At 47.5% G+C, this 22,224-nt stretch overlaps 10 protein-coding genes across 10 annotated transcripts; 5 read left to right on the top strand and 5 right to left on the bottom strand.

Moving 5' to 3' along the window:
* Positions 1-358: 358 nt before the first annotated feature.
* On the top strand, positions 359-1,472 carry RhiXN_11089 (cell wall glycoside hydrolase YteR; the record flags this gene model as incomplete). The annotated part of the gene is made up of 3 exons (XM_043330904.1): positions 359-508; positions 563-997; positions 1,053-1,472. The coding sequence occupies 3 exons, from the start codon at positions 359-361 to the stop codon at positions 1,470-1,472; spliced, it is 1,005 nt and encodes a 334-aa protein (XP_043186249.1).
* A 387-nt stretch (positions 1,473-1,859) lies between these two features.
* Positions 1,860-3,848, bottom strand: RhiXN_11090 (ABC1 family protein; the record flags this gene model as incomplete). The annotated part of the gene is made up of 7 exons (XM_043330905.1): positions 1,860-2,042; positions 2,102-2,362; positions 2,421-2,885; positions 2,939-3,024; positions 3,072-3,251; positions 3,310-3,376; positions 3,429-3,848. 7 exons carry the CDS (start codon positions 3,846-3,848, stop codon positions 1,860-1,862), a joined length of 1,662 nt encoding a protein of 553 aa, XP_043186250.1.
* Positions 3,849-4,028: 180 nt separating this feature from the next.
* On the bottom strand, positions 4,029-6,575 carry RhiXN_11091 (uncharacterized protein; the record flags this gene model as incomplete). Its single annotated transcript, XM_043330906.1, has 12 exons — positions 4,029-4,117; positions 4,178-4,304; positions 4,364-4,427; positions 4,495-4,658; positions 4,707-4,776; positions 4,838-4,916; positions 5,766-5,852; positions 5,911-6,037; positions 6,102-6,165; positions 6,218-6,381; positions 6,440-6,509; positions 6,568-6,575. 12 exons carry the CDS (start codon positions 6,573-6,575, stop codon positions 4,029-4,031), a joined length of 1,113 nt encoding a protein of 370 aa, XP_043186251.1.
* Positions 6,576-7,522: 947 nt separating this feature from the next.
* RhiXN_11092 (stress protein A family protein) lies at positions 7,523-8,700 on the top strand (the record flags this gene model as incomplete). Its single annotated transcript, XM_043330907.1, has 7 exons — positions 7,523-7,603; positions 7,658-7,834; positions 7,900-8,062; positions 8,121-8,209; positions 8,267-8,433; positions 8,486-8,599; positions 8,655-8,700. The coding sequence occupies 7 exons, from the start codon at positions 7,523-7,525 to the stop codon at positions 8,698-8,700; spliced, it is 837 nt and encodes a 278-aa protein (XP_043186252.1).
* Positions 8,701-9,078: 378 nt separating this feature from the next.
* RhiXN_11093 (integral peroxisomal membrane peroxin protein) lies at positions 9,079-11,008 on the top strand (the record flags this gene model as incomplete). Its single annotated transcript, XM_043330908.1, has 5 exons — positions 9,079-9,290; positions 9,394-9,678; positions 10,079-10,250; positions 10,310-10,517; positions 10,578-11,008. The coding sequence occupies 5 exons, from the start codon at positions 9,079-9,081 to the stop codon at positions 11,006-11,008; spliced, it is 1,308 nt and encodes a 435-aa protein (XP_043186253.1).
* A 247-nt stretch (positions 11,009-11,255) lies between these two features.
* RhiXN_11094 (short chain dehydrogenase) lies at positions 11,256-12,265 on the bottom strand (the record flags this gene model as incomplete). Its single annotated transcript, XM_043330909.1, has 6 exons — positions 11,256-11,390; positions 11,448-11,537; positions 11,605-11,785; positions 11,846-11,940; positions 11,998-12,141; positions 12,197-12,265. 6 exons carry the CDS (start codon positions 12,263-12,265, stop codon positions 11,256-11,258), a joined length of 714 nt encoding a protein of 237 aa, XP_043186254.1.
* A 449-nt stretch (positions 12,266-12,714) lies between these two features.
* On the bottom strand, positions 12,715-16,336 carry RhiXN_11095 (glycoside hydrolase family 61 protein; the record flags this gene model as incomplete). The annotated part of the gene is made up of 16 exons (XM_043330910.1): positions 12,715-12,851; positions 12,907-12,937; positions 12,992-13,384; positions 13,478-13,573; positions 13,633-13,683; positions 13,739-13,813; positions 14,980-15,025; positions 15,077-15,271; positions 15,343-15,405; positions 15,455-15,518; positions 15,577-15,708; positions 15,766-15,814; positions 15,876-15,928; positions 15,982-16,084; positions 16,143-16,155; positions 16,206-16,336. 16 exons carry the CDS (start codon positions 16,334-16,336, stop codon positions 12,715-12,717), a joined length of 1,632 nt encoding a protein of 543 aa, XP_043186255.1.
* Positions 16,337-17,084: 748 nt separating this feature from the next.
* Positions 17,085-18,962, top strand: RhiXN_11096 (tRNA (uracil-O(2))-methyltransferase; the record flags this gene model as incomplete). Its single annotated transcript, XM_043330911.1, has 7 exons — positions 17,085-17,243; positions 17,330-17,680; positions 17,746-17,805; positions 17,855-17,968; positions 18,014-18,488; positions 18,557-18,760; positions 18,814-18,962. The coding sequence occupies 7 exons, from the start codon at positions 17,085-17,087 to the stop codon at positions 18,960-18,962; spliced, it is 1,512 nt and encodes a 503-aa protein (XP_043186256.1).
* Positions 18,963-19,164: 202 nt separating this feature from the next.
* On the top strand, positions 19,165-20,342 carry RhiXN_11097 (ubiquitin-conjugating enzyme; the record flags this gene model as incomplete). Its single annotated transcript, XM_043330912.1, has 8 exons — positions 19,165-19,194; positions 19,258-19,284; positions 19,335-19,489; positions 19,564-19,596; positions 19,655-19,785; positions 19,842-19,853; positions 19,914-19,933; positions 19,992-20,342. 8 exons carry the CDS (start codon positions 19,165-19,167, stop codon positions 20,340-20,342), a joined length of 759 nt encoding a protein of 252 aa, XP_043186257.1.
* A 389-nt stretch (positions 20,343-20,731) lies between these two features.
* On the bottom strand, positions 20,732-21,660 carry RhiXN_11098 (WW domain protein; the record flags this gene model as incomplete). The annotated part of the gene is made up of 3 exons (XM_043330913.1): positions 20,732-20,794; positions 20,851-21,400; positions 21,449-21,660. The coding sequence occupies 3 exons, from the start codon at positions 21,658-21,660 to the stop codon at positions 20,732-20,734; spliced, it is 825 nt and encodes a 274-aa protein (XP_043186258.1).
* Between the last annotated feature and the right edge of the window lie 564 nt (positions 21,661-22,224).

Below are 22,224 nucleotides of genomic sequence, written 5' to 3' on the forward strand. Positions count from 1 at the left end.
CGATCTTTGGGAACATGATGTTTGAGCGTCCGCTGCTCGCATACCGACTTTTTATTAACTACTTATGATTATAATGAATATTATCTGTAGATCTGTGATAGTACTGTTTCTGTCGTCAACCGCGATAGCCGCAGATGGAAGCACAGGGCTCAACGCCTCGATGATCTCACAGGTCAAGCAACGATTGGAGGATTCTGCTCAGCTCAGGTTCGTGCTTCCAATATGCCACACCAAGGTCCCTTGAAGCTAATCGCAGATCGGGTATAAAGTTGGGAGCTGGGAACACGCATCCAGACACTTCTCGAACTAGACACGCCTTCTTTCTCGGTGTTTAGTGAGGACTTTCCTCCTCCTCGCAATGCCCCCAACTCTCTCGACGATTGGTATTTCAAGGAACATTGTACAATCCAAGACTGCTGGAGAACTGCCCTTGATGCCAGACGGTAGCGCCGCCGACCCAGCGAGCAATGGCGTCGGTGTACTGATTGCCAATTGGACCGGCGCGTCGGTGGGTTATTAATTTTCTATCCCAAATACCACTTTATTCTAATCCTGTAAACAGGGAGGAAACTATGCCCAAGCAGCCGCAGACCAACTGACTTTTCTCCTCACCATCACTCCTCGAGCCCCCAACGGTGCCATCTCCCACCGAGCCGACGAAGCTCAGCTCTGGTCCGATTTCGTGTACATGGTCCCTCCCTTTCTCGCATACTACGGCGTCCTGACCGATAACCAGACACTCGTCGAGGAGTCTTACAACCAAATCAAGTTGTATCGCGACGTGTTGGCTGACGATACCGGGATGTGGCAGCATATTCGGCTTGGGAGTTTTGAAGATCGCGGGTACTGGAGTACGGGCAACGGATGGGCCGCCATGGGCATGCTACGCGTCTTGGTCACGATACGCGGTAGCCAATGGTCCAGATCAATGCGTAAACATGTCTCGGATCTGGAAAATTGGACTGAAGAGATCTTGAATGCTATGTGGCCCAAACTCGTACGTCCACTTTCTGATAAGAGCCACAAATAGTATTAAGTATGGATCTATACAGACCAACCAAGGCATGTTCTACAACTACGCAGACGACTCGTCCACGTTTCAAGACGCAGCCTCTGCCGCACTCATCGCAGCATCCACATACCGCCTCTCGCTCGTCTCCGGGATCCACACCCACCTGCCCTCGGCCGAACGAGTCCACGCCGCGCTGTCCAACGTCGGACCATCGACGAACCCGAATGCGCGAGTCACGCCTGACGGATGGCTCACCCCGGTTGTGAACCCGCATTCGTTTGGGGAAGAGGGGCAGGAAAGTGCAGAGGGGCAGGCATTTGTGTTGCAGATGCATGCCGCGTGGGCGGATTGGGTGATGGATGGACGCCAAGGTGCTAATTCTGCCAAGAGGACATGTGGTGCTGCCAGGTGGTTGGTGGTATTGGGCGTGTTGGTGGGTGTGTTGGGAGTTGGGGCGTAATAACGCGCTGGGGCTTTTGATGACCTGAGATGATCCCACACACGACATGATACCACGATAATGTATATATGCGTATTTGAACTACAGAAAGCATGGTTTGTAATGTATAAAGATGAAGTATTGCCCTAATCTAATTTATGTGGAATTTTTAGCTTCATGAATTGGGATTATCTTCTACACCCTAGAGGTTTCTATGCTTTTGAATACAGCGGCCAATCCTCTATGGATTTACCCTGTTTTATAAGACCCAACAACCCGTTCCCAAATGCTTCTACAATCAACATCCGCCCCAAGCCTCCCACAAAGCAAGAATGAACCAGATAATTTCCTGAGCATACACACAAAAGCTTAGCCATTTAATCCTCGACTACCCAAAACCCGCACGACTCACCGGTTCAAACTGTACGTCTCCGTGGGTGGGGGTGTCAACCGCAATCTCAGCATGACAGGAATAAGCGCACGGATCTCATCCGTGATCGTTTGAGATTTAAACGAAAACGGCTGGGCCGTCGATGCGCGGAACGGGATGCCCAAGAGGGTCATGGACCGAACGTGCGCGTCTACCATTTCCTGCACGGAAGTTTCAATCAACCAGACCCAGCCAGAGACGATTCCGCAACACTGCTTACTTGCTTTTCTTCTCCCGTGAGGTACCCAAGCTTCAACGAATATTCCACGCACGCGTCCCGGTCTTCTCTCACCGCAGCACTCAACAGTTCGAACCAGTTGTCCATAAACTCTTTGCTATACTCTCTCGATGCGCCGAAATCGATGAGTTCCAACTGGTTGGTGCGTGGGTTGTATAAAAAGTTGGACCAGTTGGGGTCCGTTTGCATCAGGCGGAACTCGAAAAGCTCGCGTAGACAGAGGGTCAGAACGTCAGTCGCTATCTACACCAAAAAAAAAAAAGTCAAAACACGAATTCTTGGAAAGAGCTAAACTACGCACCTGATCTCTGATATGTTTAGGCCATCTAGCGCCCTTGGCAACACTCACACCTTCCATCCACTCCATCGCCAACACCCGCTTGGTAGTCAACTCCCGAATCACCCTCGGCACCCTAAACCTCTCGCCCTCTCGTCCTAAAAACTCGCCGAACCGCTCAATACACGATGCTTCCCGCTCGTAATCGCATTCCTCTGCCAGTTCGCCCTTCATCACCGCCAACGTCCGGTCCAAATAAAGACCCCTGGGAAGGAGCGCGCTGGCGGTCAAGAAACTCGAAACGTTGGCCAAGTCAGAGTGGATCGACTGGGCAATGTTGGGGAATTGGACTTTGAGTGCTATGGGTGCGTCGTTGGGTGGGATAGCCGCCTTGTGGACTTGGCCTATGGAGGCGGATGCGATTGGGATCGGGTCGAAATGAGAGAACTTTTCGTGCCAGTTGGGGCCGAGTTCTGCGGTTAAGACTTTCTAACCCAGGGTCAAGTTAATTTTATCTTGGTGTAGAGTATATGGGGAGTTACCTCGAGTTGAGAATTGGGCATATAATGCGCGTTGTTTTGTACCTGACGTAGAACACGTTCGATTTGCTCGGGCAGTACATGGGCATCTAACCAATGGATTAGACGGTCGTCTGAATAGGGTAAATGCACGCACCTTGGATACTGAGAAACTGGCCCAGTTTGAGTGCTGCGCCTCTCATACGAGACAACTTGTCTACAAGTCTCGATATATTTGCTTCGCTCATCATTGCACTCCCCGCGCCCGTACCCGAGCCTGTGGCCGCCCGTCGAACGTACTCCGATGCAGTTCCTGCTGTCAACGAGGCAGCAAGACCTGTTCACCTCCATGATGAGGCCTTCATAATCTTTTTTATCAATTATCAGATACTTACTTCCATAATGAAACAGTCTCCCGAGTCGAGATGATGGTACTCGGGAAGGGGTTAGCTTCACGGCAGGCTGGATAGGTGGTCGAGTGAATCCTTCATATAAATCCAAGCTCGGAGCATACCTCTGTCTCTTCATAGTAGTCGAAATCATCTAATTTGGCTTGACCTAGGTTTGCGCTCAGAACGGACCCATTAGACAGCGATACCTCCGGAGTGCCAGGCGCCGTGACTGGGGAAACCGGGTCTAATGCAGGCTCTTTCGTTTCGGAGGAATTAGCTTTATCAGCCTGAGTGTATGTCCATGTATTTGGGGGTATCGTGTATCTCGAGCCTGTTTCACTCGTATCAAACGCGGGTTTAGCATCTCGAGTTCCGGCAGTTGTTTGAGTTTCTGGGCTTGGGTCGTTTCGGGTACGGTAAGCTGGACCATAAGCTGCAGAAGGAAGTTGTTTCTCCACACTTATCACGGCCGCCCTTTGAATAATCTGTGCTGCAGTACAAACCACAGTGAGAGCATCGTATAGACGGCCTGGTGGTGGCATCCAAGTTCAAATTAGGCGTCGATCGAATTTAGAGAAGCTGACGTCAAAGATGTGTTTGGGCGATCGAACGCAAGGTCACGTGGATAAAGACTATTCGGTCGATAGATATTAAATTAAAATGAAAATACACTAGCCAGGGTAACCGGTTCATGCGTCATACATTGCACAATTCCCAGATCCTCAGCCACCCCCGTCACCACCTCCTCCACCACCATTACGACGGGAGCGTCTCCTATGCCTTGCCTTATTTTCAGCGATTGCCCAAGTGACTGCAATATGTATCACGGTCAATTACTCAAATAATCAATATCTGAGACCACTTGGCTTACTTATGAGGGCATCTGCAAGGTGAGAGCCACTGGCTGTGATCTCCAGTGTTGACTTTTTGCTCCGAAAGTGGTGTAAATGCGTTCGGTCATACACCGCCAAATTAAGCCCACTGTCAGCTGAAACACACTACGGTAAATCCAAAGTTAGCTAAGAACAGAGATAATGTTGGTAAGGCTCATGCGTACGTATAGTTTTCCCTTATCTTTCCATTTCAGTTTCTCGCCAGTCTGTGCGGTATGAATCCGTGACCTACAAGTATGTACGTACGTGGTAACGATCCGGGTTAGTGTTGTAATAGTTAAATGGCTTTTCGTACGTTGAGAATCTTCCAGTTCTAGGGAATATTTCTTTAATAAACATGGTTTCACCATCCCATGTTATGGTGCTCCTTTTAAAAACTTTCCAATGTATTGTTGCTAGTACCTGATCTCCCCGCTTAATAGTGGTATCCGATCCCCCAAGGTGGTATTTTGACGTAACCTTGGAAATATTAGCTGGTAAATCAATGCGTTTGCAGCGTTTACGCACCTCATAAAATGTTGAACCTTCTGGATCAATCAGCGTCGTGTTCTTGGGAGAAGTCCTTGAAAGGACGTATCTGGTACGATATGAATGTCATTTACGTAACCATAATACCATGTGTGTGCCTGCATACGTACGTAGTCATTTTCTTGGGAGATGATGGAGGATTGCGGAGATTCAATGCAAGTATATATACGATTTCCCACGTGTCGAGTGCTATATTTGACCCGAAGGTCAATACAAAGTTATGTCTGTCCGACGTCGATCTACAGAAGCTGGGCAAAGGCAGTGCTACGGCAGTGCTACGGCTGAACAGCCCGTGGAGTACTCGGACATTTAGTTGATGCACTGTTCCTAAGTTATGACGTTCAGGAACCGGGCTATTGGCTTGATCCTGAGATTGGCCATATTATTATTCCAATTGGCATTATACATATGACTCAACCTGATATCGCACTATCACCGCTGCTCCAGATGGTGTCGGTCCAATCGATTGGGGCTTCTATCCGACCTACGCGAAGTGTTATTTGGTGGTTAATTATCAACTCGAGTCACACTGATGAGGCGGTTATTCTGTCAGCGGCCGCAGCATTTCTAGTCCCCTGCAGTGCAGCTGGTGAGCCGGACTGTGATGGGCCGGTGGTTACCTATGCCATTCAAAATGGTTTCTTTCTCTGACGATTCCTGGTAGAGTTCATGAGGGGCGCATTGATATTTGCCTTAAGTTTGTGGCCATGCAGAGCCGTATTATGTGAATCGATCATACCTGTGCACTTCAGACATTGAATGCAGTTGATGATGATTTTCGCGTGCTGCACAGGCGGTTGTGTCTCAAAAGACGTGATATAGCGACCGGAAGGAGAAGGTCACTAGGCATCTATTAGTACATAATATTGGCCTAAGCTGTAGCTGCATACAAGGGGGTATTCAAACCTCCAGCTATAGTCTGATATTGATTACCGTAATCACAGTAGCGCGCCAGCATACATTCGATATTGGGGCATCACCGCCAGTGGGTAGGAAAATCCTCTGTTCTTATGAATCGGGTTCGGCAGGATTAGCCACCATCCCCGCCTCCGCCACCACCACCACCACCATGTCGACGAGAACGCCTCCTGTCTCTCGCCTTTTTCTCAGCAATAGCCCACGTAACTAGGAATAAAGAGATTATTTTATGCACCGTAAGTCTTCCAAGTTGAATCTCACTCACCCACAAGAGCGTCAGTAAGGTGAGCTCCGCTGGATGAAATATCCAATGTCGACTTTTTGCTCCGGAAAAGATAGAATAGCGTTCGCTCGTACATCGCAAGGTTCAACCCAGTGTCAACGGAAACACACTATTTATTAATTCCGAACACCAGGAGATTAGTCAACTTTGATTTAGGAGCAGTTGTTACTTACATAGAGCTTTGCACGATCCTTCCACTTGAATTGTTCGCCACTTGGTGTAGTATAGACTCTTGATCTATAGGTCTTATCAGTTATCAATTGATAAAGCTCATTACAGTTTGGCATACGTTGAAAGAGTACGGGATCTGGGAAATATCTCGCTAATCGTTGTGGTTTTGCCATTCCATGTAATGGTGCTTCTCTGAAACACTTTCCAGTGAATAGTTGCCAAAGTCTGGTCTGCTTTCTTGATTGTGGTCTGAGATCCTCCCAGATGATATGTGGAGGATATCTAGTTGAAGTATTCGTTCTTGTTAGAACGAAATCTGAATTATATTGGGTATTCGTACCTCGTATGCCACCGTTCCCCCAGGATCAATTAGGGTTGTGTTTTTGGGCGAGGTGCGAGAGAGCGTATACCTGACATTTAGATGAAAATCAGATATGGAGCTTTCTTAAAAAGAGTTTGCTTTTTTACGTTGTCATTTTTAAGTAGAAGGCTTATTAAGAAACAGATGGTAGAGGGCGGAGATACTGGCGCCATGATTCATCGCGATATATAAGCCACATACATGCGCAGCAGCCTACCGAACTCGAGACGGCGCTTCACAGCCACGTATTCAAGTTGATCTACAGAAGCCTGATGGGCCACTGATGGCAGCTTCGTTGCCCGTGGAGCTCTCGGTGTAACGACCAAGGTGACATAATATGAGTGCGCTGGAACCGAATTAGGCGAGCCTGCGGTATGAGTATATTAGCTACGAATATTTAATTGCTTAGCAGAAGTCAATAATATTAGTATAACATCTATTCGGCACGATGTTGCTGGGCTTCATGAGTCCTGTTTTATTGGATATTCCCTCGCCCGGAGGAGGGGGAGAGTGCTTGCTGGAGAGGCACAATGCACCCCCTATTATACCGTGCGTACATGTAATTTGATAGCCATTTTATGGCCCGCTGAGTACAATCAAAAATTTTGATGAGCCCTCTAGCAACCCAAGCTTAAGATTATGCCAAGTATCAGTGTATTTGTGGGTCAGAGGGTAGAATATCATGTGCGTTCGACGCCGCAGAGCCAAAATTCCGTCCCTCAGTCAGCTTTTCATCGACGTGTAAAATGCCAAGTTTTATTCGTATAATATAGTGAGGAGTACCGGTTTGATATGACCATCCGCAACATTAACGATGAAGTGCAGTCGTTCATTTATCTCAATTTGGTTCATGAGAAATACGGCTTAGATCATTCTGGCGCTTGTACCTGATGGCATAGCCACAGGTACGTCCGCCAAGCTTCGTGCGACCGCCACTCCTCTTGACAACAGCCAAGGCAAACGACGCAGCGTTTTCCAAACTTGGTCGATCTGAAACAATCGCTTAACGTTCGTTTATTACAAGTTATCAGGATGTCCCAGTCCGTTCCCTTGCGGTCTGCTATGAAGCAGCCCTCTCGTCCAGCATCACCAGTGCTTGGCTCTACCCCGGCGTCTCCCACACCAGCACATGCCACTCCGTTGGTAAGCATACTCAAAACGGAACATATCAGAAACTTATTTCTGGCCTATCTCTAGAGTCTGCCTCACGTTCAATTGCCTCCGTCATCTCCGCAATCGACCCTCGCACCACTACCCGCGATCCACCGTACACTCACCGGAACTTCCACCACTGTACCAGGTTACAAGCCCAAGGTTTCTTTTGATACTTTTGAAAATCCGAGCGATGCGGCATTAGATAGCTTCACTCTTCAGGTAAGTCTTTAATATGATGTTTTATGGCTAAATTTCATTGACATGTGATTATCGGTTTTATTCAGGCCAGCTCCGAAGGGTACAGACGAACACGTAACACTCGAGTATTCCTATGTGCTGCCTCGGGTGATGAGAGTGGAATGGAAGCTCTCGATTGGACTCTGGAGAGCTTAGTTCAGCATGGAGATGAGTTGATTGTTGTTAGAGGATTCGATCTCGAAGACCTAGGTAAATACGGAATTGGTTAATACTCCAGTTTGAATTCTCATTTCAACCTGGTTCGTAGAGAAGCAACTTCATGAAGAAGTGAGAGAGGAAGCCAAAGAGCTTATGAAAAATATTTTGGCCAAAAACCTCGAGCACGAAGGCCGCCAGGTATACATATGCCGCATATTATATGTCTGTGAATCACAGTAGCTAACTCATTTCTAGCTCTCGGTAGTCGTGGAATTCGTTGCTGGCAAGATTACCTCGACCATTGAACGGTTAATTGCGCTATATCGTCCCGATTCACTTGTTGTGGGTACACGTGGTCAAACAGGACTGGTCAAAACATGGAGCCAGGCGTTCTTGACACCCGGAATGGGCAGTGTCAGCAGGTATGGCATAAGCATTGCTTCATGGGAACCGCCAACTGAGATCTCTAAACAGGTATTGTGTCTCACATTCACCTGTCCCCGTAATAGTGGTGCGACCAGAGCGCAAAGTACGCAAGTCGATGGAGAAACGTCGGGCTGATGGACGAAAGAGGCATCAATTTGATGAGTATGTCGTATCGTGTGCACCCGTATTTTGGCTTGACTGACAGACTGCTTGACAGGCTAATTGGTAGTCGGAGCCGCATCGGGATTAAGGAAGAGGATTAACTCAATATAGATAGGAGGTTCGACTTAGCTTATGTGGACAGATGTTTTGGAAGAGTTGGCCCGTGAAGTCGTGGAACTGTATAGTAGGATGCTATGATACTCGCTTTTATAGAATCAAGCTGTTTTAAAAGGCATGTTTCTCGACCATATACCTATCTACTTATAACGCACTTGGACGATGTGGGTTTAGCGACCGGACTACAGCACTATTCCAACCCATGAACTGGACCTCAGTCAAAACTCAAAACCTGAACCATCCCGACAGAGGTCGATCAATTTTGTGGGGAGATCAGCCGCCTGGCGCTTAGTGACAAGTCCTCTGGATGACGTTGCAGCCGAGTTTCCAGTCTCGGCCACTTCAGCCAACATTTCCCAGGCATGGCAGGAGTATCGCCTCCGGGTCGTGTGCAACCCATAATATCAAGCAACAATCCCCCAATATTACTTGACTTTGTTTCGCATGTACCGGCGCCGGTAACACGATTGCTTGTTGAGCAAGCCGGTACGATTAAAGTATTACGAAGAGCTGCTGAAATAGCAAGTTGGAGGAGTCCCAACCCTTCCGAGAGTTGGCTTTTGCTCGGGACATGGTGGTTCTTATGTGGGACTATCTATTTCGGAGTTAGGCAAGTAAAATTAATTCTATGTCAAGTTATACGTGATAAATTAACTCCCAAGTCGGATTCTGTACAGGTACCTTGTACCTATCATCGTCATTCTTCCTGCCCTGTGGAAACATCTCAAGGCACAAACGTGGTGGCCGTGGCGATCATCTAATCAACCCCCGCATGAACCAGCCGCGGCAAGCGATACAACTGTCGCCGCCACCATCTCAGACATCACAGTTCTTCGACTTCTGCTCCCTGCATTCCTTTTCCAACAACCGCCCGTCGCAGCTCGCTCACCTATCATCGAAGCTATTCAGAATTTCCACAACACTCTCCCGCTTCCCTCAATCCTTCGAGCCACCGCAATCTTGTATGTTCCCTACTTGGCGCTCACATACTTAATATCTCTCCGGTAATCTTCGGTCTGCTTGGTACTATTGTCTTGACCGCTCGTTCACCTTGGATGTCTGTGTTACGGACGCTTGTGTCAGAGAGTGGCTGGGTCAAATGGGCGTGGCGCCGGATTTGGGCGTTTCTTACTGGCCAACCGGTTGTTGTTCCAGGCTCTGGATTCTCTATCCAAGAGAAACCGGTTGTGCTTCCCCCCAAACTTGGGAAGACAATCAATATCTCGCAAAGCCTACAACCATCTAGATTGCGTTTCAGATTCGATATATTGGAAAACCAGCGATGGCAAGTGTGCTTGAATATCATGATACTTTCCAAAGCTAACGTTCGACCTTGTAACCTCACTTGCTCTAATGAAACAGGTGGGTTGGGATTGATTGGTCTTCTGCGCTCTTACCGAATGAGCGGACGAGTTGGTGCTCTCCCCCTCCGCACCTGGCTCCCCTCTCTCCGCCCATAACTTTTACTCTTCCTTCTCGAACATCGCATGTTGACAAGATACTCAAAATCCGACGGAACGCATTTTGGAGATGGGTACGTGTCCTTGCTAGATGCTTCATATGATTTCGTTTTTCACATGAGCGATGCCGTAGGACGACCCTGAATGGACAGTTATGGTTAAGACATCTGCCGATTCGCATGCCTCTCGAGTGCAGCTTCCATTGCCTGATCCATCGTCGGATACTGAGGGGCGACTGGCCAAGGGGCTGAAGCGAGTTGGAGAGAATCTTCCCGAGTCCGTAGCGGGAAGCTCGTATTCGCGGAGAACGATTGATTCTGGTGACGATGATGATGAGAAACGTGAGCAGAGTTTAGATTCTAGATTTCACATGTTTCTGACCGCTAATTAACATTATACAGCTCCATTGTCGCCTCTAAGTGGAACCAAAGACTCTCTGACCGATCCAGATGGTTGGATATATGCGGATAATAAATGGGAAATGCCAAGTCCCAAGGGTGGTCTTGGGAAATATACTCGATACCGAGTATGGACTCGATGTGCGGTCTTAATTGAGGAAATCGAAGAGCTGGATGAATTAGAACTTACTAACGCCCTAACCACTACCGACAATCCTTCAAGCCCTTCCAACCTCCAAGCCCCCACAACCCTGATTGCTCCGAATCAACAGCTCTCTTCCTCTCCTCAAAAAGGACACAAGCATACGCTCTCAGAAGGGGGTGCAAGTATGGGTACCTGGCGTGCGAGCAGTACGGGCTCGAGCGTCAGTGATCGAGAATCAACTTTGACCAGTCGATTAAAATCTGTTCTTGAGAGCAGATCCAAGTCGTAGTATTATTTTTGGCACTTTTGTTTTTGTACTATATATGATTTCCTCGTCAGTTGTAACCCCCCATATCTTTGTACTATAGGTCGACTATAATTAGCTAGTGTCTGGAGAGAACCCGTGGCCAAAGGCTCCGTCATATTGGAGGGGTCACGTAAATCACTAGAGAAAGCGACATTCGCTGCTACCATATGATTCATGGGTGTCAGTTAATACATGTAATGATTTAATGACAACGACCTCGAGCAGATGTTTACCAGGGTAAGCGCTGACCATCCCATTGCCAGTATTCCCCACTATTTTTCAAGTCAACTTGACTGATCACCTTTAACATGCCCCCAATACTTTCAACAGCTGTTAATGGGGCATCCGAACCCCCCATGTCAGTCTGTAAGGAAAACAACACATGGGTATGCCGTAAGTAGTTTAATCGTAAAATACGAACCTGAACCCAGCCTGGGTGTACGAGCACAACCGCCACATTCGAAGGTTCTAGTTCATGTGCAAGTTTCCGACCCACCATGTTCAGTGCAGCCTAGGTACAGATGTGTTCTGATTAGCTCTCCGATCACGTATTGTCATATGCGTTGGGTCTCAGGTACCTTACTAATTCCATATGATGGGGTGATAGAGTTCTTTCCCCCAGACAGCGAACCCAGAACTGATGTGATGAAAACTATTTTTGATAGCTGAGGATTGTTGAGTAAGGGTGCGAAATGCTGTGCGATGCGTAGAGGTCCAAGGACATTGTTGTTAAACACATTGGCAACGTCGTCTATACTTCTATGGAAGCGTAGCGATTGGATGTTAGATAGCATAACGCATACAATCAGCAAGACGTACTGCTCAAGTAACGAGTCGATATGGTTGTTGACACCCGCGTTGATGATCAGAGTATCTATTGACACGGCCTTGGATTTTACTTCGTTGACAGCAGTCTATCAAGTATCCGCTCTTAGCATTTCACGATTGCCACACACATATGGAATACAAACCGCGCAGCTCTCGTCATCATTCATATCCAATTGAACCAGAGCCAGTCTCTCCGCGGCCGATTCCTCCGAGGATAATTTGTTCAGCTCGCCGAGCTTAGTCGCATCGCGGTAAGTTGCGATCACGCTATTTTCCGGGTGTTGAAGCTTTGGGCGATCATTCAGCTATCGAATTTTATTCCTACGAAAGCCAGTACTGTACCAATTGGCGAACAAATTCAAGCCCAAGTCCACGGTTGGCGCCGACCACCAAATACTGAATCTTAGCCATAGTAAATAGCAATAAAACCTAATTGATTGACAACTGAGCGTAGACGGGAGAGTGAGTCAGTTGTTCTCGGGTTTTTGAAACTTATAGGTATCGGCAATTGGTAATTAAATCCAGGAATGATCAATGCTCCATGAGATGACGTATTTTTAGTACGCCAGCTCGTAAGACTGAAATCAAATAATTATTATATTAAGAGAAACTCGGAAGGAAACATGTCAGCAAACCTCCACCTCCACCTCATATGTTATATAGACTATTTCAGCATGTTCTTTCTCCGTTATGTAAGTAGAAAAGATTAATCATGTTGCGAGTCGTTCACGTGAGGCTGAAACGGTCTTTTCGAGTATATCGATATCTTGCTTGGTTGATTTTTATTACACTGGTTCTTTTGATCCGTACACAGAGCTCTCAAAGAACTACTACAAGCTACAGCATCGCCGATATATTGATCAATTGTCTCCGACAGAGCTGAGCCTCTCAAAAGTTCCTTCGGCGTTCTGACGAGTTGCAGAATGATGGTTCATGGAATGCACCACTGCCTGATCCATTGTCGTAAATTGCTTACCACAAGGACGACATTTGTAAACTGTGAATGGTTTAGTAAAGTAGCTCGTTTAGGTAGATAAATCATCTTAACTCACTTTTAATCTTGAAGTGCCTGAAAAGGTGACGCTAAGATAAATGTAAGCTGAGCGTTGATAGTTCATAGCCTCAAATCAGCCTTACAATCAAATTGAACGGCCTCGAATCGTGTAGCTTGGATCTCCCCTCCCACACGCATAAAGAACAAGATACCTCACGAATGCGTCTGTCCATCTCTCCCTTGTAGCTATGAACGAAATGCGTGATTGCTTCCTCGCTGGGATATAACGCCAATGGTACGTACATCCAATTCGGAGGATTTCCCGAAGCAGGTATTATTGTATTCGTGTTATCGAAGTTGTCGGCAGTAGAAATAGGTGGACCTGGGATATCTTGTGAAAGGATGGGAGTTCCTCCTTGAATCGAACAAGTGGCGAGAGTGGTGACACCGGTTGTAGAATAGTTTAACGAGGGGGCGAAGGTGGTAGCAGAAATGCCCTGAATATGCCCCACAGTCTCAGGCTCAGGAGGATGCGGCTGAATAAAATATTGATAATTGTGATTAACACTGGTTTTATGAGACCCGGTAGAACCTCCCTCGGCTATGATGTCTAGGCTTCTATCACCTACTTGGGTATACATAAATCTATACGTTTTAGACACGGAGCGTTGAGCCACATTATCCCAATGGAGCATGTCTGTTGCATGCGAATAGATAGTTGGGTCCTAAAATGTCAGAAGAGCCTAAGGACAGAATTAATCGCCTAGATATAACTGGAGCGTACAGTGACATAGCTTGTATTTTCTGGGTAGCCACCAGTGTCGTTTTGGATCAACTGAATAGCCATGACTGTGAGGCAAAAAGACCTAGCTATGGATATCGAAGCATACCTGACTGAAAAGCTCATCGAGAGCATCATCCGTCGATGCGATGTATTCCGTCGATAATGCGGGACCGCGGGATGTCTGAACTCATTGGGCGGTAGGTTTGCACTTGGAAGCTCCGTCGCACTGTGCGATGTTCTTCCGACTGTACGCGTCAGTTTATACGTAGAAAATGCGCAGGAACTAAATGCGCGCGCATTTTGTGCTCATCGTACTTAAATGAACGAGATGGGTTAAAAGATTTGGACACAAACGATGAAATGCCTGGCCAAATGCGCATGCGCGTCGGTTGGGTGCGGGCGGACGAGCGAATCAAATTTGATTCGATCGCCTGCCCGCAATTAAGTTGAACTTAATTGAGCAAAGGCTGGGTCGAGAAAGGCTTGTAATATATGCGGTCAAATTGGATTACGTATGGGCAATAATAATCAAAGAAAAATATAAAAGAAAGGAAATTAATAAAACTGCCTGAGAGCCACCAAATACAAAGCGAACAATCCTTACGTATACCTTAATGGCGAGCGAAATGTGCATGAATGCGGCGGCTGAGGCTGATGTACATAGGATGCCAGCTTAGGTACAAGCACAAAGAGAAAAGAGATGCAGGAGAAGACAATCGAGAAATGGAAGGAGACAGTAGATATAGTAAAGGAAGATAATACCTGGAGGATGATGTTGTAATTAAATCCCGGAAACCCTGCTTCAATCTCCGCTTTCCACTCCTGATGGCTCATCGCTGTCAGCTAACAGGTTGGAGTGATGTACACGTGCATAAAATATAAAAGTCACTTATTAGTTTAGGTTTTGAATAGCTTGGAGTTGTTATCCGTGGCGGTTCGCATCGATACGGTCAATTGGGTGATTTAGTGGCTGAATACCACGTCCCCATACGTGGGAGAGATACAAACAAGCAGAAATTGTGAGCCAGATACTCATACATATGGTTCTATTGTAATAAATTTATACTCTTATGTCAATAAATCTTACCTGAGTATGGATAAACTGGCTTGAAACGAGGCTGATACTACAAGACTGGATGTGCCCCAAAGTAGGAGAATCTCACATAGAGCCGTACAAGACTCAGGCCCAGTTATAAAACTCTGCAGAATTATAACTTCAATGGATATTGATACAAGATCCTTAGATACACAAGGTGACTGTCAGGAGCATCACTGGCACTGGTAGTAGTAATCTGCAAAACGATCCGTTGTTGATTCATTATTGCTTTGTAGATTGAATGAACGTACCATTGACTTTGGTACAAGTCGACCCAGAAACGCATGCAGTAGCTCCCTAATATTCCCTCTCAGTAATCAGACGCAATACCGCAGTAATTCAACTTACGACCAACCAATTCCACCGCACTGCTGGTACTTATCAACGGTTCCAGATCCACCGGACCCTCCAGAAGGAGGTGCTTGACCGGGGGTTCCAGCTCGGCTAATGCTGCCCCCTGCCGAACCACTCCAAACAGCCGGCCCAGGAATAACGTAACTGATGGCGAGGGACTCGTATAAGTTAAAGACCAGACCGGGGTCGCTGTACTGTAGGTTCTTTGGAACCGATTCAACTTCTCGTTCGAGTAAAACAAATGGATGCACTTGGCTTACCCTGGGAAAGCAACTCCAGAGGGAAGGGTAGAGCCGCTACCTTGAACTTCGATTTGTATGCAGCTGGAAGAGCCGGTTAGGACTTGGGAGTATGTATGTGCATCGATGATACCTCATGTAGAGTTGAACACCGCGAGCGGAGTTAGAGCTGTAAGCGACATTGGCTTCATGGAGAGCTGTAATTAGGACCGACAGGTAAGGTCGTGCTTAGTATATAACCCAGTTCAAACGCACTGATGAGTTCGGGGCGTAGCAGATATTGGCCGGAAGCAATATTGGGAATCTTGATTGAGTGTTGTCCATGAGTTGCAATGATTTTGTCGACAGCCCAATTGCCATTGTACCCTTCCTGGTACAGCTTGACCCCTATCGCGCGCGTACAATTAGCATATATAGAAGGAGCAAATAAGAAAGTAGACATACAAACATTCCCTGCGCCATTAGAAGATGTAGGTGCAATATACACGACAACCTAACAAAGAAAGAAAGTTTAATGGGTTTATTGTACGCCGCGGAGTCATAAGGCTTCCTACCGGTCCTTTATGTGATGCGGCAATGATCTCATCGTCGCGATAGTCGTGGAACCCTGTTCCAGAGAATGTTGGCCATACAATATCACGAAGTTGTTACTTGGCTTACATTCGAACGTGACCGTATCTCCGGGCTTGACTTTCAAAGTCTTAGGAACAGCGCGGTTGTTCACGTTGCACGCGACGGCATTGGAGTTTAGGTCCTTGACAGGCTAGTGAAAGAATACCGATCAATTATCCCGTGTCAGGCATATGAATAAATATACGCACGTAGTTGCTTGGTCTAGTGAAATCATTCAGCAAGTATGTAATCATGTGCAAGAAACCACTTACGGGGAGCGGATGTACTGGTTTTGACCGTCGCCCTGGTCAACGCCGTTGATCCAAACGCCCCACACGGTCGAATGTGCGCTAACGCTTGCGGCAGCGGCAGCCAATCCAGTGAATACATAAGACAGCCTCATAGTGAGATGTTCAGCGCGTCTGATAAGGTGTCAAGGCGAGCCTGGTATTCTCAGGAGTATTTCTATTCTCTTATGAACTCTCTCTCGGCATGCTAGCAACACACCTAATAGAGCCAAGCCAAGGGAATGCCGTTTGGATATCCTCGTGACAATGGGCTGAGACCGAGCAACGCACTTTACGCGCAATATTCGGGACAAGTAGCAAAAGAGAAGTCTCCCCGAGCTATAGCCTTTACAGAACTTCCAGATGTACTAGGGTCTAACCATAAACCGACCGCAGGTTCGTACATTTCTCGGCAAAAGCCTGATATACCGAGCTTCATTGGTTATCTAAGCCTTGAGATACCTGGTAATCTATTTGAGAACTGATTATCGTATGACTAGCCCGGAGAAATCGCTGATTCTACGGCGTACAGATCGGGGTTATTGGTGATCTCAATTCAGTGCACCATGTGTGGAGGTGTGGGTCGTTCCTTAAATGGGTTGGTCAATAACATCGCGCAAAGGGCCTTTCAACGAGCGCCATAAGCGTTACTATTCCAGTCGTTGGTCATTTCAAGCAAGTATCGACATCTACTCCGAGGACTTGAGAAATGGTCTGGCAATATCCTCCTCTCACGTGATCGTGATATCGCCTTCGTAATTCCTTCGCATCGGTCGTCGATCATCCACACTGTACCTTCTTCTCGATCCGATATAAATTTGAGCCTACTTGTCTGGATTATACTTTGAATGAATAATAACTTAAATGTCTCTTCAAAAGCCTCCATTCGAGTCGCAATCGCATGTCTTTGTTCAAGCTGAAACAGCAAACCCAAGCCCAGCTAATTCCTTGGAGTTCGCGGACGAGAACCTGGGCAAATGGGTACCTGTTGTTAGCTGCAAAGTCACCTACTCTGCATATGAAGTCAGTGTGCTTTCTCTAAATTAATTCACGGCTAAACCTACTTGTATAGGGCTAATTGCGTATAAATTGTCTCATAATTACGTTAGTTCTCCCAAGTAATTGACGCTCTAGTGCATTTCCCCGAACGAAATTCTCCTCTCATCCTACGGGCAGATGTAGAAAGCGACGTAGAAATATCTCATTCTGTCGAGTCGACTGTTCCTGCGCTGAAAGGATTTCAACCTACTCGACACCTGCGTCGTATCTTGTGTCCCCGCCAACCAAACCGGGACCGGGCATTACATCAATCATGTATATTTTATACAGATCGAGGGGATGCCACTGTGCTGGTTCTCAGCCCGGATTTATCAGAGGAACATCCTACCCCACCGTTTTATCATCCTGCTGTCGCACATCTGGCTATTCGGTTCACTGGGACTCATCTAACAATTGAAGTGGTACCTCTCGCTGGATCTGATTCGTCCACCCACGACTAGTCAAAACTTGCGTCTCTTTGTTGGAGGGTGTGTATCGCGTCGGGTACGGGTTCGCAAACGGGTACAGGAAGAGAGTGGATCACGATGTAAGTTACTGGCGTATGCAGTTGCAGAACTAATTAACACATCAAACAGACAATGGTCGATAAAGCGGAATTTCAAGACTTGTATCTCAAAATGAAGGAAATGCATGGCGGGTTGGTTGAAACATGGCAAGAAGCCACAGACCCATCCAAACACGTCTTTGAGGTACACATATATCCACCCAGTCCGTATTCTTCTAACGCACGGTAGGACATTGGAATAGCTACGTTTCTGATGCTCCTTTGGAAATCTACGTACCAAGGCTCAGATTCACCCACTAAACAACCAAACCAAAAATATCCTTGGTCGCATTTTGCTCGTCCACCAGGCGGGTTCCGGGATATCGGATGCGGGAACGGATTATTGACACACATTCTCGTCTTGTCTGGATACGAGGGGCTCGGTATCGACCTAAGGGCGCGAAAAAGCTGGACATCGTTCGGGCCCGAAACATCATCTCGACTTAAAGTCGAGGCGCTCGATTTTACGTCCATTAAATACGACGCGTCCCTAGGCCGGTTCACGGGGTTACCGGACGTACTTGGATCAAATGATCAAGAACAAACCGGGCGGGTGTTTTTGATTGGGAACCATGCTGACGAGTTGACGCCTTGGATGCCTGTGATCGCACATGCCGCCGGAGCCGATTTCTTGTCCATCCCATGTTGTTTCTGGGCACTAGACAGTCGTTTTCACGCACAGAAACGAAGAGACATGCCAGGCCCTGATTGTTCGGCCCACCATCACCTTCAGAGCCATGGGAGCTTGCCCTCGCTGATCGGTTACATTCTGTCCTGGGCGGCACTGCGGACGCAAACTGGGTACAAAAAAGAGCACCAAGCACCGAGTCAGTATGGTCGGTATATGCTCTGGCTTGCCAGGCTGCAGCGGGATGTGGGTTCGTTGTGGATGTAGAGGCGTTGAGGATCCCGAGTACCAGAAACTGGGCATTTGCTGGTATGTCAATGGCATCATGGGCAAACGCGGATTCTGACAGGGTGGCTTCCTAGGTACATCTCGAACATGGAAGACCGAGTCCGAGCGAGCACGGGTAGACCAGTACGTTGAAGGGCTGGTATCCCAAGTCCGAGAGCGAGGGATGTTTAAGACGCGCGTGCCAGAAGGGAAAGAGGGCGGATTCATTACACTGTATGGTTGATTTATTTTACAACACAATAGGAGAGATGTTATCCCGTAGGATTGAAATCCGTATGCTTACTAAGCGGCCAGAAGACCTCAATTTGATATTTTGATGAGCTGACCGCCGCCTCCTTGCCTATACCTCAACCCCCTTTCTCAGCTCTCCGAGCGTCTATACTTTTATCTTGCCAACCACCACCGACTACTAGAGCTCTTATCTTATGGCGGTTCCGACAGGGCGTCCGACAGGGGTGAGTGGCATGGCAACAACTTGGAGGATGAGACAATGTTAACCCATAATGATATTATCGCAGATGACTTTGAAGCGTATCCAGAGAGAGGTGCTGTTGACATCATTGTGATGGGATGTAGCTTACATGGAATAATGTAGATGAAGGATTTGCAAAACGAAGATATGGGAGGAATGACGCTGACGCCCTCGGACCATTCTCTCTTCGAGTGGACAGGTATACTACCAGGCCCAGAAGGGAGCGTATATGAAGGCGGAGAGTTCCATGTCGAGATCACTTTACCTTCCGACTATCCGTACGTCCCGCCCAAACCATGTTCGTATCAATTATTTCCGAGCTAATTATGACTATTTTTAATACTCCAACCAGGTTCCATTCTCCCCGTCTGAGACTCAAGACCAAGTAAATAAGCTTGATTCGAATTGCTGAGAGGTCTCGTGGCTGATATTTTCTTTTGTAGGATTTATCATATGAACATCAACGATCAGGGCGGGATTTGTTTGGACATATTGAAGAATGCTTGGAGTCCTGCTTTGTCGCTGTACAAAGTCATGCTGTCCCTGTCTTCACTTCTCACCGATCCGAATCCTAGTACGTATATTTCTTGGACTGTATATGGCTTTACTGACTGGGTTTTACCCACGTAGACGACCCTCTGGGTAAGTGTCTCTTTTAATTTCAAATACCTTAACGGGATCTAAAATGTCGTCATGGTTTAGTTCCATCTATTGCGAACGAGGTGAGCCAGAGCTTCTAGACGCTGCACAACCATGTATTAACCAAGCCAATGTTTACAGTATACAAGACGGCGCAAAGTACACGATACCACGGCCCGACGATGGGTGCAACTGCACGCACAGCCGGTTAAAGTTCAAGCACCACCGCCGCCCCCACCCGCTCCAGCTAAGCGCAGTCGCGGTCGACCGCGCACCAACAATAACCGCGAAGCAATCATGGTTCCTGATGACGAGCCTGCACCTGCCCCGACGACGGCAGCAAAGCGGAAACGTGGCGGCGACGATGACCGGGAGGACCGTTCCAAACGACAATCTACGGGCGGTGCGGGCGGCTCCGGGTCAAGACCAAGTTTGGGGCCAGGCTCGGGTTCGGGTTCAGGTTCGGACGAGGTTATCGTTATTGATGATTAAATTCAACTGGGCAGGCGGGATTTTGAACTCTTGGGCATTTCTTTCCGCTTGAATGTACATGGTGGGAATTTCTACTTTTAGGAAGCGCAAAACACATTGTTGTAATCTTATATTTGATTCTGTTGCATTAATCTTGCTGTGATAATTCATGCTTTTCAGGAAACCTTGGATGAGTTGTGCACAACGATGAGGCGGGCGTCTGTTTCTGAAAATAACGGACTGAAGTCGTCAAGCTGAAGGACCATGTACCTCCCGAGTCACGAGCGTATAATTCAGTTGTAAGCGCAAGTTCATCCAGCGCTAAAATGACACTCGCGATTGTTCTTGTAGCATGGATTGATTAGTCGCGAAAAGATAATACAATGGTACACACACAATAGAACTACACTCTATTCCCTCAACCAGGCATTCCGCATTGCTTTTTTAGCCTTTTTCTGCTCCTTGAATCGTTCCTATGACCCACACCCGATCAACCACAAGCGATTAGCTCACAGTTGGTAAGACTCACAATATCAGCCTTGGTGACTCGCTTCCTCTTGTCTCCAACACCGGCCTCCGCTTCGGCCTTTGCCTTGGCGTCTCGCTCAGCAATCTCCCTCTCCCACGCCTCGGTATCGTAATAGACAGAGCTCATCCTCTGTGCACGTGCTGCTTCACTCAAATGTTCTGGTCTCCTCCCGTCCATAGCTGTGAACCTGCCGTCCCGAGCACCGAATCGGGCTGAAAATGTCGGAACGGGTCCCTTTGAGCCTCCCGATGGGACAGCCAGCGTCGGATCCAGGTATGCGAGCTCGGGGTCTATGCCATTGAGATACGACAGATCTGGAGGCGGCTTTTCGCCCGTACTCGTCTCTTCGGGCTTCGATTCGCTGGTAGGCTGCGCATCTGTTGGCTCGGCCGAGGTGGATGCGGTCGACGCAGTAGCAGAAGGATCAAGTGGATTAACCCATGTCGTTTCGCTCGTGCGGGAATTGAAGAAATAATAAGCGTTATGCTGGGGTGACCATATCGCTTGCCATTCTGTCTGCGATGGGACGGTTCGTCGGGAAGCGGTGGGTCTGGTTGCGGGTTGAACGTGTAGAATCGGTGGGGGCTGTGTTGTTCACTTACTGGCATCCTCTGGCTGTTCGCTCTCATCTTGGTCTTTGTTTGAATTTTCCCTTTCACCAGCCGCGTCGCTTGGTGTTTCCTTCTCATCTCCGCGTTCGGGCGATACAGGGACTTGTTCATCCTCTCTTTCTTCTGCTTGTTTCGTGGACTCGGGCACATCGACGTCATTTGTTTGGGACAAAGGTTTATCTTTCGGAGAAGCGGGCATTATTTTCTCAAGAGAGTGGTCAAATATCCAGGAAGAGTTGAACGAGTGATAAATTATGTGCAGTAGAGTGCAGGAATGATTGTTGTGGAACTACCATGTCCACGTGATCTAAAAGTCATGTCGGCGTATAAGCGCCGTGGCTAGTGGCAACTGCCATATTCCGTACACCGCCGCGTGGAGTTATATATAACTTGGTCAAACAATCACTGTAAGATATGAACCAAAAAATACGTCGAGTACTAACACAACATTTATCTTGGGTGGATAGGCAACTGTCAAAGGTACGGGAGGAACGTTCTCCAAATGTTGATAGAAAATTGCCAATCAGCAATCTATATCCTAAAGTGGCCTATTTCTCCATCAATTTCATTAAATTGCATCTCATTGTGCTCTACGGGTGATCAAGGACTCTCGTGCCCGACAGTTGAACTTGTGCTGCAACCGGGACGCCAGATTCTCAAGTCAGCTCAACCAGTTTCCAATTGCACCCAGTATTGGTACAACATTTACTGGAAGCTGCGATACACATTACTTGCGAATGCCACAAAAACGTTTCCAGTAACG

The sequence above is a fragment of the Rhizoctonia solani genome, chromosome 14, assembly GCF_016906535.1.
Source record: "Rhizoctonia solani chromosome 14, complete sequence".
Lineage (NCBI taxonomy): Eukaryota > Fungi > Basidiomycota > Agaricomycetes > Cantharellales > Ceratobasidiaceae > Rhizoctonia > Rhizoctonia solani.